The following is a 15,512-nucleotide window of genomic DNA, read 5'->3' on the forward strand; positions in this document are numbered from 1 at the left end:
AATGGCGGTAATTTGGAGCAGAGCATGAACCCTTTCCGGTCATCTGTCTGGTTGCCCGACATATATCTTGCTGCCATCTGTAGTCAAAATGGCACACCAACTGATAGGAATGGTTGTAACCTGTAGATTGCATGTTTCTTTTTTCTCTGGAGGGATGGCAGCATTGTACTGGTGCAGAAATATATTTTGGTCATATGATTGATGGTGCAAAAGCATTGCGTCATGGAAACATTGCGTCATGGCTTCCATTCTGCCAGACTTGTTCTGTGGAAATATTCCAAATCATTTTGTAGAAAGTGAAGACTGTTTCAGTCATGAAGATGAATATGTGCCTCCTTCGGTGCAACATTTGACGTCAGCAGCAAGTTTTGACTTGGAATCTGAGGAGTATGGTAGTGCAACACAGCGATGCATACCATAGAGTACTTCGAGAAATACCACACTGTGAAGAAGTTCTGCAGAAGACATGGCGAAGCAGAAAAAAATGCTGTAAATGAATGTTTATAACCAAATCATGACGCTTCATTCCCTTTCCTTATGAGGGGCTAGAAGGCCCAAAAAAAGCTTATTGGAGCAGTAGTCAATGGGAAACTACTACACCTGACTGGAGAGGTTAATGTGCTAAATGAGATTGCTATGTCATTGCCACTCTGCATTTATTGTAGTGAAATAAGATGTGCAGTGTTGGTGAGTGGCAACAAAGCAGAAGAGGAAGCTGACATTGCAAGCTGCTCAGAAGGTGGCCAGCCTTGTCTTTTCTGTGTTCTATCTGTACAGTCTGCATTAGCCTTATGTAGAGTGCTGGAGTGGTGCACCTCCCAGCATAAAAATCGGCACCTTGATGCCGCTTCTAGATTAAAAAGGCAATGCTTGTGCTGAGGTAGTGTCACATAGACCTGCAAGCATCATGAGTATGCGCACTGCTCCCGGAAGCCATGGGCTGCTTTCTATTTGTTTTTAATGCATGGTGTACACTGCTCGAGTGCTGTAGACAAGGGTTGACATAGTCCGTACTGTTTGTCATGCTATTGCAGCAGTGCACTGCATCAAAACTAAGCAGCCACCTTGTGTCAGCAACAAAGGTATTGCCAGCACAGTTTTTGTTCAATATCTGGATTTGAGGCACTTGTCTTCTGATAGAGGAATCTGTGTTTGGACAAATGTTGCATGTTTAAAAATAACTTTGCAGAATTATGTTATCACCTAGATTGTGTTGTGACCTATTTTATAATATTTATTATAGCAGCTTAATCCTGGTGTACATTTTATCAAAAAGAGGCTTTGTAAAAGGAATATTTTTCATCCTCACAAGATAAAAAATTGCTGAGAACTTTTTCCTAACAGAGTTTATTTTGGCTCTACTTTGTTTTTGCAGACCTTGCTCCAGTAATGGGACAAACTTTGAGTCAAGTATCAGAGATGTGTAGAACTAATGCAGGGATACAAGGACACCATAATTCGTGCTATCTGGATGCTACACTTTTTGCCATGTTTTCCTGCACATACGTCTTTGACGATATTCTGACTCGGAAACGTGACCCTAGTGAGGACATAAAGGAGTATGATCAAATTCAGAAAGTTCTTCGGGACGACATTGTCTGCACCCTTCGAAGGTATGTATTTTGTAATTTTTATCTTTTGTTCTTTTTTTTGTTCGTTGGTGCAGTGTTGCAGGAATCTTACGTGCATAACTTCTTGCGAAATTAACGGTGACTTCCCTATTTGAGGTTGTAGTTTTGAAGATATACTGCATTAATACTAGTCCTGGACTCTGCTAGCCTAAGCACCCCTTCACCTTTTGGTGGCTGCATTTCAGAATTTGAACTTTTTTTTTATTTTAAGCACTTCCTCCTTCTAGGGTCATTTATTTAAGATAGAGAAGCTCCCAGGCTTTTTGCCCCCTAGCAAGGCAAAGAAGCGACCAGAAATAGCTGTACAACACTGCACCCTCACCCTATAAGAACACTCAGTTCATGGCCCACGTGGGATTTTTGCAATTTAAGATGGTGGGTGTTGGGCTGAGCACTTAAAATGACATAGTGCATTTCGTCAATTAGGTGTTTTAAAGGGGCAAAAATTTTCAGAGGATTATCGTATTTATTTGAATCTAGTCCGATAGCTTTCTTTAAAAACAGGAGATATGAAACTCCTTGGTCAGCTTAGATTCGAGAATTTTGTCGTAATCGTGATGAACTTATTGCTTGCGCCGCAACGAGGAGGCCTTTCGTGGGCCCGAAGAAAAGCCACCATCCCGAAGTGGAATCGGCACTTGCAGAGGTCATGAAATCGTGGAGGTCAGCAGCACTTCCAGTGACTACAGAAGTGGTACAGGCCAAAGTGAGAGAGCTGGCAAGAGAGCAAGGCATTCCATGGGACCATGAAATGCGCGAGCTAACTCTAACAAGCCACATAAAACGCTTATCGCTAGGAGTTGTAGCCAGCTGGATCGCTACAGTCTGGGATGACACCCCAGAAAGCTTGGTTGTGCGCTCGATGCAAAAGTGCAGCATTTCTAATGCACTTGATGGCACAGAAGTTTGTGCACTGTATGAAGAGGGCAGTGATAAGGGGGTCAGTGAAGAGAGGACAAGTGAGTAGGAGCAGGTTCGTGGAAGTAAATGCCATTTTTATGCTGCCTCTTCTGCCGTTCTCACTTCTTTTTTTTTCGATCAGCTTACATTGAAGAGAAGTTTTTTATTATTTGGTCTTCAACTTTTGGGTGTCGGCTTAGAATCAAGGCTGGCCTAGATTCGAGTAAATGCGATATAATCTAAGATAATTTCAGTGACATGCAGCTGAGAGTTTGACATATGGCGAATATTAATTTTTTCAAATATTCTTGATATGAATATAGAGGCGGGAGGAACGCCTTGGTCCACTGACAAACATTTTGACAAGAGGACTTGTCACAACATTAGTCAGCATCAGGCTCTCCTCCCTACCTGTGTTGAAGTTTTTGCTGTCAGACATTTCATTTTCGTGCTCATTGTCTGCCCTGGGCATTATACAGCTAGTTTGAATACAATATTGTGTTCTCTGTTAATTTTGCAATTACTTTTTTCTGTTTATGTGCTTCCGTGTTCTAGGATCGTTTAGTTCTTCATTTTCCTCTTTCACTTATGTCATTTCTGTGCTCACTAGAAAAAAGTATGTACCCCACGAAAATGTGATGAAGCTTCGAGAGCTCCTTGACTCCCTGGGAAATGTCTCGGGGCTCACCACTGAAGAGAAAGGTGCGTATGTTTGTTCCTTATTTGTAAGGTCACATAGCTATTGTATGTGATCGGAGTACCACACATAAAAGTCCTTTGTGTGACAAGTGGTAACCCCCAAGACAAGGTTACATGAGCTGCATTCTAGTGGCTTTCTAGTATTGCTGTAGGGGGAGTCCTAGATAGGTGCACCTGATCTGGAGTTGGAGACCCAAAATAACTGCATTTTTGCCCTATCTTTAGCAATGAAAATAGCAACTGTTTTTTACCCTCGAATTTTGAGAGCTGCAACCTGAAAACAAACGGCCGTAGTTGTAGTGTGGTGCTCATGCCACAGATGCTCCTTTCTTGATCTGAATACACTAAAAACTGGTTCATCTTCTTGACCAGGAACCTGGTGCAAAAAACAATCCAACATATTCTTAATCGTGCTTTTCAAATTACGAATTCAGTGATGTTGAGGCACTTCAGATAAATTGATGAGGCACTCGTGACCCATTTAGCCCAGTGAGGTCCGATTTCTTTCCGTGTCTGATGAGTCAGTTTTCCCACCCATCATAAAGACTGGCCAACCATAATGGAATCAGATACAAAAACTGTTGTCTTCTATGCTGTTCTAAACGAAAGTGAATATAATTTATCTTGCCTGTGCACTTGTGAGGCAGGAACCTGGAAGCTAACCAAAAGGCTTGAATGTAGGTTGCAGACAATGCACGAAGCTGTGGGACAGAAAATGATAGGGGTAACGTTAAGAGACAGGAAGACAGCAGAGTTGGTTAAAGAACAAGTGCAAGTTAATGATATCTTAGTTGAAATCACAGAGGAAATAGACATGGGTAGGGCATGTAATGCGAAAAACAGATAACCAGTAGCCTCTTTGGGTGACGAAGTACACCTTGCTGCATGGTGTATGTGTCATGTGACCTTCTCTCACTTCTGTATGGGCCGAAGCACCAAGTGCAGTGAGCAGTGGCGGGCATCACAGTTTGGGGGGTACACAGAAGGTCATGTGGCACATGTACCATTGAGTGACGCGCACTGGTGGGCAATGGTGTGTGCACGAGATGGTCGAAGTTTGTTGAGCCACAGCACAGAGGGTAATCATGCTTTTAAAATTTTAAAAATGATATTGCTATTACTAACAGCCAGCTACAATTCTCTAATTGTGACCAGGTGCTCAAATGTAATAGTTAAGAAGTTACCTGTGAGAAATTATTTAACCAGTTTACTAGTTAACATGATTCACCTGTTTTCTGATGTTGGCCAGTGCTGGTATTAATATGCAGCCTATGCCGCAAAAGCCTATTTTTTGGCAGTCTTCAATGTAACGCCTATATAGAGGTAGGACGTCTATTTTGCTTGGCCTACTTTCTAGCTCTAAACAGATAATGACTGACTAACCTCAAAAGTAGCTGAACCGCAGTGATGGTCTAGTCTGTTGAGTATCTGCCTCGTATGCGGAAGGTGCGGGGACCAATCCCTAGTGCTGCCGGATACCCACTGGTGATGCGTGGATACAAGCTTTCCCTTAGCCTGGTGCTTAGCTTCTTTGTGGTGAAATGTTTGGGATTCTGGCTTTGAACCCATCTTGAGTAGACAAAGTACCGTATTTGCACAATTGTAAGTTGACCTATTTTTCAAAATTTGAAAATTCAAAGTGGAGAGGTTGACTTACAATCGAAACGAAAGCATGGCACTATGAGTAAAGGTGAGACAGACGAGATATCGGGCATGCTACAGCGTGGTTGCATTTTTGCTGCGCAGCTCCGTCGCATCGCTCTTGGCGCTGGCCTCGAGCAGCTATGTCAATGCGCAGAACTGGCATCCCCTCCCCCCACGGGAGGCGGCCGATGGCGGCTATCGATAAGCAGCAAACTGGCACCCCACACGGGGCTGGAGACAGCAGCTGCTGATAAGCGGCGGCGGCCCGATAACGCATTCGCATTCTATGGGAAGCTCAAACGTCCAACACGTTTTCTTTTTACTTTCAAATGTGCGCTCGGCGCTCAAGGGAGCATTAATAGTTCCAATCGAGGCGGCACCCTCATTCGGAACGGCATCGGCACCGGGGAGCGTCTGTAGCCGATGGAAGAGCCGACGCCACTCATGCGTAGTTTCTCTTTGGCTCTGATGCATTTGACTACTGCTGGCCACGTTTCACAAGTTTGTTAATGTAGTGGTTCTGCTTCGTCATTCGTTATTTGTGCTCCGGGTCCGGTAAGCGACCGGCACTCATTCACAGCTACGTGCAAGATGGCTGTCATTCTTCACGCCAAAGAAGCAAACTGCACGCCAGGCCGCAAGTTCATTGTTTGCAACTGGTGATACAGGTGTGGCAGCTGCAGCGAGGCAAAATTTTCTGCTGTTCCACGTGATGTTGTGACGTGGCTGTTTGAAAAGTGTGGGATTTTGCTGCACGACAATGTTAGAACGACGAGCCGTGGGACCGCAGCAAGGATCACGACGGCAGCGCTAGTGAGGGCAATGGTGCAAGTGTGGACGAGTAGTCCACAGAAAAATATATTTTAATTTTGGAATGTGCCCACGGACACTCCCGTGCGCGGCAGCCGAAAGCGGCTGGCGATAAGCGCAGATAAGCACAGTGATTAGGTTCTACGGTGCATCAAACTTGAGATCTTACCTATGGCTTGAACGCAATGTTTTTGACCCTGCAAAGCTCAGCAGAAGGCTAAAATTGTGCAAAAACACAAACTTTTCTTGCCTGTATGTCACCCAAACTGTGTTACATGTGTCATGGCTATCTTCAGACACTCGTGCGCTACTCTCTGCGCTACTCTCCGGAACTCACTGCAAGTCTTGTAAGTCCAGATATAAACACTTGGGACCACATATTGCTCGTCTTACATTCGGGGCATTCCTGGAAAACCCAAATGCCCTCATTGCGATGACTACTTTTGAGACTTCAACACTGTGTCTATTTCAAGACCAAGCCTCTTAATGCATCCACTCTATCACAGTTCTTTCCCTCACTTCACCCCAGTAATTCCAATGAAATGAAGAAGCAGTCACTGACCATAGTCGAAAAACGAAAAGACGTTTTGAACCCCGTTTTTCCTTTTATGGTCTGTGACGGCTTCTTCATTTCATCAGACCGCCATACCTGACCAGACTGACTTCAGTCGAAATCTCTACTACCTTAGTAATTGGGAGAGAGTTTTGCTCTGCTCATGTTTATAAAACTCTTGGTCATGTGTGGGGGTTTTGTTGATTCTTAGCACCAGACATAATGTTTCAATAAATGTCCCTTTATCCTTTTCTCTGTATTTTCCCTATGGTTTGCACCTCAGTGACAGCTGACATAAGAATTTAGATTTTCATACATACTTTGCAGCTGCACTGTTAAGATCTATCAGTCATTTAGCTCAGGTACAAACTAACGAATCACACGATCAAATTTGTTGGATGAAGCTCATAAAGGTTTCTTCATAAATTATAAATGTCATTCCAGTAGTATGAGATATGATGCGTGTTATGCAGTCATGCTGAGAGAAAGCACTGTTGTTTCCTTTCTGTGACAAGGAAGGTGCAGTGTGTGGTGGGCTTTTTTAGAGCATATGAGTGGTGCTTGTGTCAGCAAAGAAACGAAACCTGACTGCGGCTGCTTGGCTCAAAGCATGATCCTCACATCTTTGGGGCTATACATCCATGCTGCTACCTGTGAGCAAGCACTTTGTTCGTGTAGCGAAGCACCCATATTCAGGTGCTCGTTTATTTGCTCTGCATCGACCTACTTGATCAAGCCTGGTGCGTGTCTTATGTTACATTTTCATCGAGCTGCCTTCTAATAAATGCTGCAAACAGCATAGTTATGTGCCTTTGGTGGAAAACACAAATTTAGAGGCGATCTTCTTTGTAGTACTAGATGGTGTCACAGCACTCCTTTCACCACATAACTAGGGAAGCTTGTCTTAGTTCTTTAGTTTTCAGTGCATAAACCAAAAAGTGAAATTCTTTGTCTTTTCTTGTTTTGCTTATTCATCTTTTGCAGATCCCGAAGAGTTCCTGAATTCTCTGATTCATGCATTACGTGTGCCACCTTTCCTTAAGTTGAGGTGAGTGATTTTAAGGACGAGTCATGCACCCCAAGTTTAATGCAAATAATGTCTTGTGTTCATGCTTTTGTGAAGGCCTTTATTTTAGTATTTTGTTTTTTGAGGAATGAAATTAACATTTTTCACTGTTTACACTGCAGTTATGGTTTCCACGAGAGGAAACTTGCCGCAATTTTTCTTGGCTTTTACCACCAACACTTGATACCTGTTAGATGCAGCCAATATACAGTAAAACGTCGATAATTCAAACTCGGTTAATTCGAAATCCCGGATAATTCAAAGGTTTTCTGCTGTCCCGTATTTTACAATGTAAATTTGGCCGGATAATTCGAACAGACGGCCTGTACAACGCAGTCGGCTTCGCCGAGTATCTGAACTTTGAGAGTGATGAGCAGACAGGCTACTCAGTCTTGGAGAGTGAGATTACTGCTGTTGCGGACATGCGCAATGACAGCGACGATAGCGACGACGACACCGACGAGCCTCCCCAAGCGTCTGCTCTCGGTGAAGTTATCGGATCGTTGAATGTTAGCCACAGTTTTGTTGAGTGCCGCGGTGGAAGTTCTAAAATGTTTCACCTAGTTGACCAACTCGAGAACACGACCTTCGGAGCCGCAAACTACTGGACGCGGCCAACCAGCATCTCTGATTACTTTCAGTAATTCAAAATATGCCGAATAAAGTTAGCGCGTTCCTGCAACGGATTTTTTTGCCTGAGTCTTATTTCTTGGTGTGTTCGGTTAATTCGAAAACCCACTTCATTCGAAGATTTCTCGTGGTCCCGATGACTTTGAATTAACAAGGTTGTACTGCATAGTCTCCTGAGAACTCAAGTAGGCTTAACATGTCTGAAAGGTTGGCGCCGTGGTGGCGCAATGGTTATAGCGCTCGGCTACTGACCTGAAAGATGCGGGTTCAATCCCGGCCGTGGCGGTCAAATTTCGATGGAGACAAAATTCTAGAGGCCCGTGTATTGTGCGATGCCTGTGCACGTTAAAGAACCCCAGGTGGTCGAAATTTCTGGAGCCCTTCACTACAGTGTCCCTCATAGCCCAAGTTGCTTTGGGATGTTAAACCCCCATAAACCATTTCTGAAAGGTCATCCTGTGTGCTGTTTTAATTTGGGTAGCTGTAATATGTAATTGCAAATTAGTCTTCACACATCGTTGCCTTTTTCCTTGGGTGTAACTGCCAGACAACAAAGGAGAGGTGGAGAGTTAAAGACAAGTGCATTATTGCGCATCGTATTCTGTAATATGTAGTTGCTGAAACTTTTCAGAGGTGAGAAGATGTATTAAAAATGAAAAATGCACTTATGAGCAATGCAGGCAACTGTGTAATATTTATAAAGTATAAAGCACTGCACACAATCTACTGTGCTGCAAGTGCCTGGAAAAACATCTACACTCTGTGCAAGCATGTTATGTTCTCTCCAATGTCCAATTCATTTGTGTCTGCCAAATGTCACCTAGCTTACTAATTCTTGGTTGTTTAGAAGCTGTCTGCAATGTGTGAAATTGTTAGACTTGCAAGAAATGAAAGAGCTGAATAGCTTTAGCAAAGTGCAAAGATCTTTTTCTCCTGGCTGCAATCCAGGCAGTACTTATCTCCGTAGCAGACAACTGGCCCATTTTACTCTTTGTACGCATGCAGTATATAGATAATGCTTTTACAAGTGCCTGCGCCTAGCTTTATGCAGTGTGCAAACCACATGCTTGTGTGTTCTGCTTTGGAGCAACGCACATGCTTACTGCGTTGCTCCTGTTATACATGTCTGCATTAGGCATGCCTACCACAACAGCGACAAACCAGGTTGCATGTGTTTTTATCAGTTGTAGTTATGTGCAACCAGTACTCATAGATGTAATTAGAGTAAATTACTTAATGTGGGTAATTTTATGATCACCATTAAAAATTTAGATGCAAGACGCATAGGGATCTGCTGGCATCTTTTTACTGCATAAGCAGCCAAAAGTAAATATTTTAACAATGTTCAGCACAACATTTAATGCATGGTATAAGGCTGCCCAAAGTCGCTGTGGCCAACCCCTGCTTGCATTGTACTGATGCACCATGCTAATGTGGCTTTACACAGTTCACAACTGCACATTAAGGCTGAAAAAAATTTGTTTTCAGGAAAGGAAAGGGCGCAGTAACTGTTTCCCTTGTCCATGGACACTTGAACCATGTAGTGAGGGAAGGGATGGAGTGAATGAAGGAAAAGAGAAAGGGGTGCTAAAATGGAGGGCTGCAGGATAATGTTGACCGCCTGGGGATCTTTAATGTGCACCAACATTGTACAGCATATGGGCACCTTTGCATTTCACCCCATTGAAACGCAGCCACCATAGCCTTGTGCTCCGCAGCTGAGCACCTCAATCATGAAACCAACGCCGCCGCGGTGGCTGAGTGGTTATGGCGCTCGGCTGCTGGCCCGAAAGACGCGGGTTCGATCCCGGCCGCGGCGGTCGAATTTCGATGGAGGCGAAATTCTAGAGGCCCATGTGCTGCGCGATGTCAGTGCACGTTAAAGATCCCCAGGTGGTCGAAATTTCCGGAGCCCTGCACTACGGCGTCCTTCATAGCCTGAGTCGCTTTGGGACGTTAAACCCCCATAAACCATAAACCACAAACCATAAACCAAGAAACTATCATAGTGGGGATCAAAGATTCATTATTTGTGTATTGATGTGAATGAACTTTTTGTGGCTTATTTTCTTGTACTGTGGAAGGGAAAACTGGAGAAGAAAAATTACAAGTAGAATTGCCTCTCACTGACCTGGGAAAAACTACGATGTGCCTACAGAGGTTGAAAAACAAAAAAATCACCACCCACACAAATGTACATAGCAATGCTGCATCAGAAACTGCCTGCATTATGGAAGTTTCATTCGGGTATCTTATTCTCTTGAGCATCTTATTCTCTTGGTAAAATTCTGTTTTTCTTTCCCCTTCCTCTCCTTAGCTCACAGCAAGAAACACACCTCTATCAATTGTTTGTCACTAAGCATGAGCTTCTGGAGCGTCCCACTGTGCAGCAGCTCTTCCACCAGTCCATTCATGAATCCAGGATCAAGCTCAAGGAGGTCAGCTATACCTCTCTTATCTACTACCATATTTACGTAAATTGCATAATTTGCGAACGTTTTATCTTCAGAAGAGGGGGTGCGCAAGTTATGTTGAGATTTCGCGAACGCGTCCTAAAACACCCCACTAAGGTCATAACGTTCAATATACAGCATGTTCAAAATTAGACTTTACTGATTTTTTTTAAATATGAAACGCACTCTTGCAAGACGGAGTGCCATAAACAACAGCTGCATCACACGCGGGAGGTGCTTCATGCCGAGAGCCGCTGTCTCGCATGGGTAATTAGGCGAACTGGGACGAAAATTGACGTGCGCATCTGAGGACACAGGCGCGTTACTAGAATTGTACAAAATGGAATAGCCCTCAAAAGCAACTGCCCCCAAGTTCTCAATATAAACATGCACACTAACTTCAGCCAATAAAAGTTAATTAATGAATTTCAGTTAGGGACGATTATTACTCTATTTTTGTGTCCGCCTGGCCGCATTACCAATGTGTGAAAGCAGCATTAGCGTACGAAGTTTCACATTTAAAAAAATCACTAAAGTCTAATTATTTTGAACACACTGTATACCGCATGTTGCCGCCTATACATCGACCTCCAAACTCTCACCCCCCACGTGCTGGCCAAAAAAAGTTTACTTTAAATAGAGGTGATGCAAACCGCACCCACCCCTTCTCTCCTGCCCCGCGTTACGTAGTCACCTGTGGGATGGCATGAAGCAGCTCAAAGCAATAAATGCGCAATGATACAGTCACAAAGCCAGTAGTCGGTGGGAAACAGAGTTAAAGGTAATAAAATGCCCGCTCGCATGTGGCCCAGCTAACCAGCGCAAACCGACCGGCAAACGGTTCAGTAGTTTTGGATTTTAGCGCACGCCGGCTGTTACTGGAAGTTTGCTCTCGCAACTGTTTTTCTGGGAAAGTAACCGCCAGTGCGTGCAAGCTGGCGAAACGGCGCACAGTTCAATTTTTTTTTAGTGCGATAGCAGTTATACCGGGCATTCCCCACATTTAGTTTGTTTGTTTGTCCGATACCTGCTTTGTGGCAGGCTGCCCACCAGGTTGTGGGCAAGCACTAAGGCACTAGTGAGCTAAGGGAAGGATGCACAGTGGTGTGGCCATTGTTGTTATATCGTTATCTCCTTCTTGGCTATTTAGCTGGTGCTGACTTGTTTCCACTTGAGTGGTGATGTGTTTTGGAAAGGGGGTGTTATCTAGGCTATCGAGGCATACTGTTTGTGGTGCCCTGGTTTCACACTCTTACCCAAAAAAGCCGGTTGTGCTTGCCCCTCGCACACATCAGGTATGACTTCGTTTTGGTTTGGCCTTAGCAATGACATCTGCCTTAGAGCAGCATTGCCGGCGTGGTAGCGTCCCCTCGCCACTTACACCTTTCACAGCCACGCACGCAGATCTTCCCAATCCTGCCTTGCATGCACCCCCGTGCATGCTGGTGGTCTGGCGCAGCAGGAAGTGTAAAATGCGCGAATGAAAGTGTTTTGTAACCCAGGTAATAAATTAGGAGTGCACAAATTACGCTAGTAAATATGGCAATTGTGATCATGGAGGTACATAAGAGTGTGGAAACAAACCGTTACAAAACGTTAGAGTAGGTTACATTATTTGTTTTAAACCAATTTCCGGCATAGTGTTTACATACGTAAACATGGTGACGCCACCCTTGCGCCAACTGCGCCATCCCAATAAAAATTGGGAAAATTGCACCAAACTGCTCCAAATCAATGCTTTTGAATAGGGCGGTGGTGTGCACCGGCTATCTAGGCAAACAAATAACCTTAGTTGTCACTGCCATTTCAAAATGTTCAGGTTCGTTGAAGCCCAATTGTAACAAACATAACGTCACGTGGCATTTATTGTACCCATGTTTGAAGTAAATGGACTAATAAGCAATAAGTCCAGCAAAGTTTTGGCACACGTTTTCGGGCCACTGCCTGTTTCTCTCTCACTTGGTAAACACGAGTGGTACATGTACCGAGGTGAAGGCCTATTCACGTGCTCAGGCTTCATATCTTTAGAACCTGTATTTTGTCAGCATGATTCTGACTGACCTGCCAACTAGGCCTAGCGCAAGACAAAAGATTGAAGGCAGTGTTTAAATATGATGCAGGTATCATTTGGCAGTATAATTCACACTTGCAACTGCAAGAATGTAGACTTTGCAGAGCGCTGAAAAGTGACAAATTGTGGGGAGAGCCCACACTGACGCTTCACGCGGCTATGGCAGCGACACGTGGAGAGTATTTCATGTAATACAGTCAAATTTTTGGACCAAACAAATGAGTTTGTAAAGCCCGTTTGTGAAAATCTCACAGGCAGTGTGGCAGACGGCAAAAATGGCTGGGAGGCGTGATCCGCCCGTCCACTTCAAGCTGAGCATCATGCAGTTGTACAGGCTTGACAGTATAAGCTTTCTCAGCTGTGTAACACTTCATCTCAATTTGAAGAAATTTGTTATCTGTGTATCCAGCTCTGGTGATAACAGGGTGTACTGAGGAATGCACTCCTATGCAGAATAATATTGCATCACTTACCGCGTCTCCGTTGAGGTGCGATTAGATTTTTTGTTACCTGCTGTGGTATAGAATGCATATTTGTCTGTTCTAAGGAGGGGTGGAGGTGGGAGGGAGAGAGAATAGGAAGGAAGAAGCGTTGGCAACGCATTAGTGCCTTGCTTCACTCCGCATCCTTCCTCCATGATTCGAACCTAACTCAGGTAGACTCGCACTGAGTTCAAAGTGTCTGCGAGACAGGCAATGGTGGGCTTGCATGGAGGATTTTTTCCTACTTTCTGTTGCATACGTGGAATGCCCATTATTTTCGCACTGTGTGTGGAAAATTTGATGCTCATGTGTGTTTGCATCCTTCTCATTCGTACCAGGCCAGTGTTTGCTAAAATTGGGCGCAACTGCATGGAGTTGCAATGGTTGCACTTTACCGTTCGTTTCTGTTGTGCACCATGGAATTCGTTTAAAAGAAATGAAGAGCTATGCATTGTGCAGGTTTAGAGCAGACTTTGTATGCACTCCAGGCAGAATTGTTGAAGAAAATGCTTCAGTCAGCACAGAGACTGACTGACCTAGTCTGGCCTGGCCCACAAGAATGTGGTGACTAAGACTGATTATTGGCTTTTTATAGTTAAATACAACTTAAGTCTGCAGTGACCGCAACACACGATATCTCTGTGACAAAAAGTAGTCCTCATTTTCAACTTTTCTTATCATCTAAACAAAAAGCTAACCACCAGATGAAACTGTAATCTCAAGAATTTTGATGCCTGTGGCTTGTTTGATATAGTCAAACCTCCAAAAGTTGATTTCATTTACTGTTGTGATTGGTAAGCAGAGTAATAAAAGACGCTGCCGACCATGGACTCACTGCTGTTTTTTTAAGTTGTATCCTACTGTAGTGAGGCAGGCACAAGTGTGCCTGGCCAGACAAGACAGACAAGACAGCCAGAAGCATAGGGAGCTATGAGCAATGGCTTCTGAGAATAATCGTTATTTGACTGCGTGGTGCTATTGTTTCAGTCCATTACTTTGACTTGAATTCATGATTTAGCACTGTTTATAGCTGCAGTTGCAGCTTCATTATATCAAGGTTACAGTATTTTGTTGAAATTTGATATGAGAAATGAGCCATTTGATTCATGATCAGATAGTTATCAATAAACTGAAAATAACTGCTGTTGCACTACTTATAGATTGTATTTCAGCCTGCACCATTTAACTTGTAGAGCGTAGGTGGAGAAGGACCCGTACTAGGCCACCTTCCAACACCTGAGAGCAGGTTTATTATTATCCGCTTGGGAATCCCGCAGCCCGAGCTCCCTGTCTCACATTTCTTGTCTCCATTCTCTTTGGCCGCTGATGCCAAGTCTGTGGCAGAAGGGTAGTGTTGTGACAAACTAAGCGCCAACAAACTGCTATCCTGTTGACATGTGATTTTCACCTTTTCCCATTCTTGTGTTTTAGATTGTTGCGTGTTGCATACATGTGTTTGTGTATGTCCCTTGAAACCAGGTTGGACAAAAATGGTGGATAATTGGTTGAGAACTGTTCATTAGCAAGTTCTGCAAATCATTTTGCAATTGGGAGAGTAGTGAAGCCTTTTTGAGTCTTAGAAACCACTACATGGCATTTGTGCATGACAAAGGTGCACCTTATGTGAAACAGTGCATCGGTTTTGTTTTCTTTGCGAATTGCTGCCTTTTTTATTGCTTTATTGTTTTATATAGTTTGTTTATATCTAGGATACAGAATTGGTTTTCTTCCAAGTAAAGGTTGCAGGAACATGAAATAGTTGGGGAACTTTTTCATTCCTCTAAGTGACAAGTTGTCTAGTGCATTTTGAATTCATGCCTAGGACAGATGCAGTCTGTGATTTGCAGACTACACAAACAAACTGAATTTCAATATGTTTGCAGATTCCAAAAGCATTGATCATACAGATGCCTCGTTGTGGAAAGCAGTTTAAGCTGTATGACCTCATTGTGCCCAGCCTCGAGTTGGACATTACGGATGCCTTGGAAAACTGTGAGTACAGAGAGGAGTAGATGCAATGTGTGCTGTTTAAAAAGTTATAATGGTGTATGGTTATGTTGTGATGTTTTCATAACATTTGAAGGCTGATGCCGGTGCAAACACAGATTCTTTCTGACTCTGTCCTCTGATCTCTGATCTGACTTCGTCCTCAGGCCCTTTCTGTCTCCTCGGGCCTAGTTTACTATACTCTTCTCAGGGCCACTGCAAAGCCACCGTGGTGGCTGAGTGGTTATGGCGCTCAGCTGCTGACCCAAAAGACACGGGTTCGATCCAGGCCGTGACGGTCGACTAGAGGCCCGTGTACTGTGCGATGTCAGTGCACGTTAAAGCACCCCAAGTGGTTGAAATTTCCAGAGCCCTTCACTACAGCGTCCCTCATAGCCTGAGTCGCTTTGGGACATTTAACCCCTGTAAACCATAAACCATCTGGACCACTGCAGTCTTCCTGGTTGTGTTTTCATTTTTCCAGCCGACATATACAGTTGACGACTGAAAATTCGGACCCCTGATTTTTTCGGACATGGTTGATTGTTCGGACTTTTTCGCGGGACAGTGATATGGGCTATAGATTC

General features: G+C 43.9%; 1 protein-coding gene across 11 annotated transcripts in view; it reads left to right on the plus strand.

The window, feature by feature from the left end:
* CYLD (ubiquitin carboxyl-terminal hydrolase CYLD) overlaps positions 1-15,512 on the plus strand; it is a 134,443-nt gene that overhangs the window by 92,852 nt on the left and 26,079 nt on the right. For all 11 annotated transcript variants that reach the window (XM_077647439.1, XM_077647441.1, XM_077647440.1 and 8 more), the window contains 5 exons: positions 1,376-1,613; positions 3,142-3,233; positions 7,222-7,285; positions 10,251-10,371; positions 14,823-14,931. In XM_077647439.1, the coding sequence (XP_077503565.1) occupies positions 1,376-1,613; positions 3,142-3,233; positions 7,222-7,285; positions 10,251-10,371; positions 14,823-14,931 (624 nt within the window). The remainder of the gene's footprint in view (positions 1-1,375; positions 1,614-3,141; positions 3,234-7,221; positions 7,286-10,250; positions 10,372-14,822; positions 14,932-15,512) is intronic.

Source organism: Amblyomma americanum, chromosome 1 (genome assembly GCF_052857255.1).
Source record: "Amblyomma americanum isolate KBUSLIRL-KWMA chromosome 1, ASM5285725v1, whole genome shotgun sequence".
Taxonomy (NCBI): Eukaryota; Metazoa; Arthropoda; class Arachnida; order Ixodida; family Ixodidae; genus Amblyomma; species Amblyomma americanum.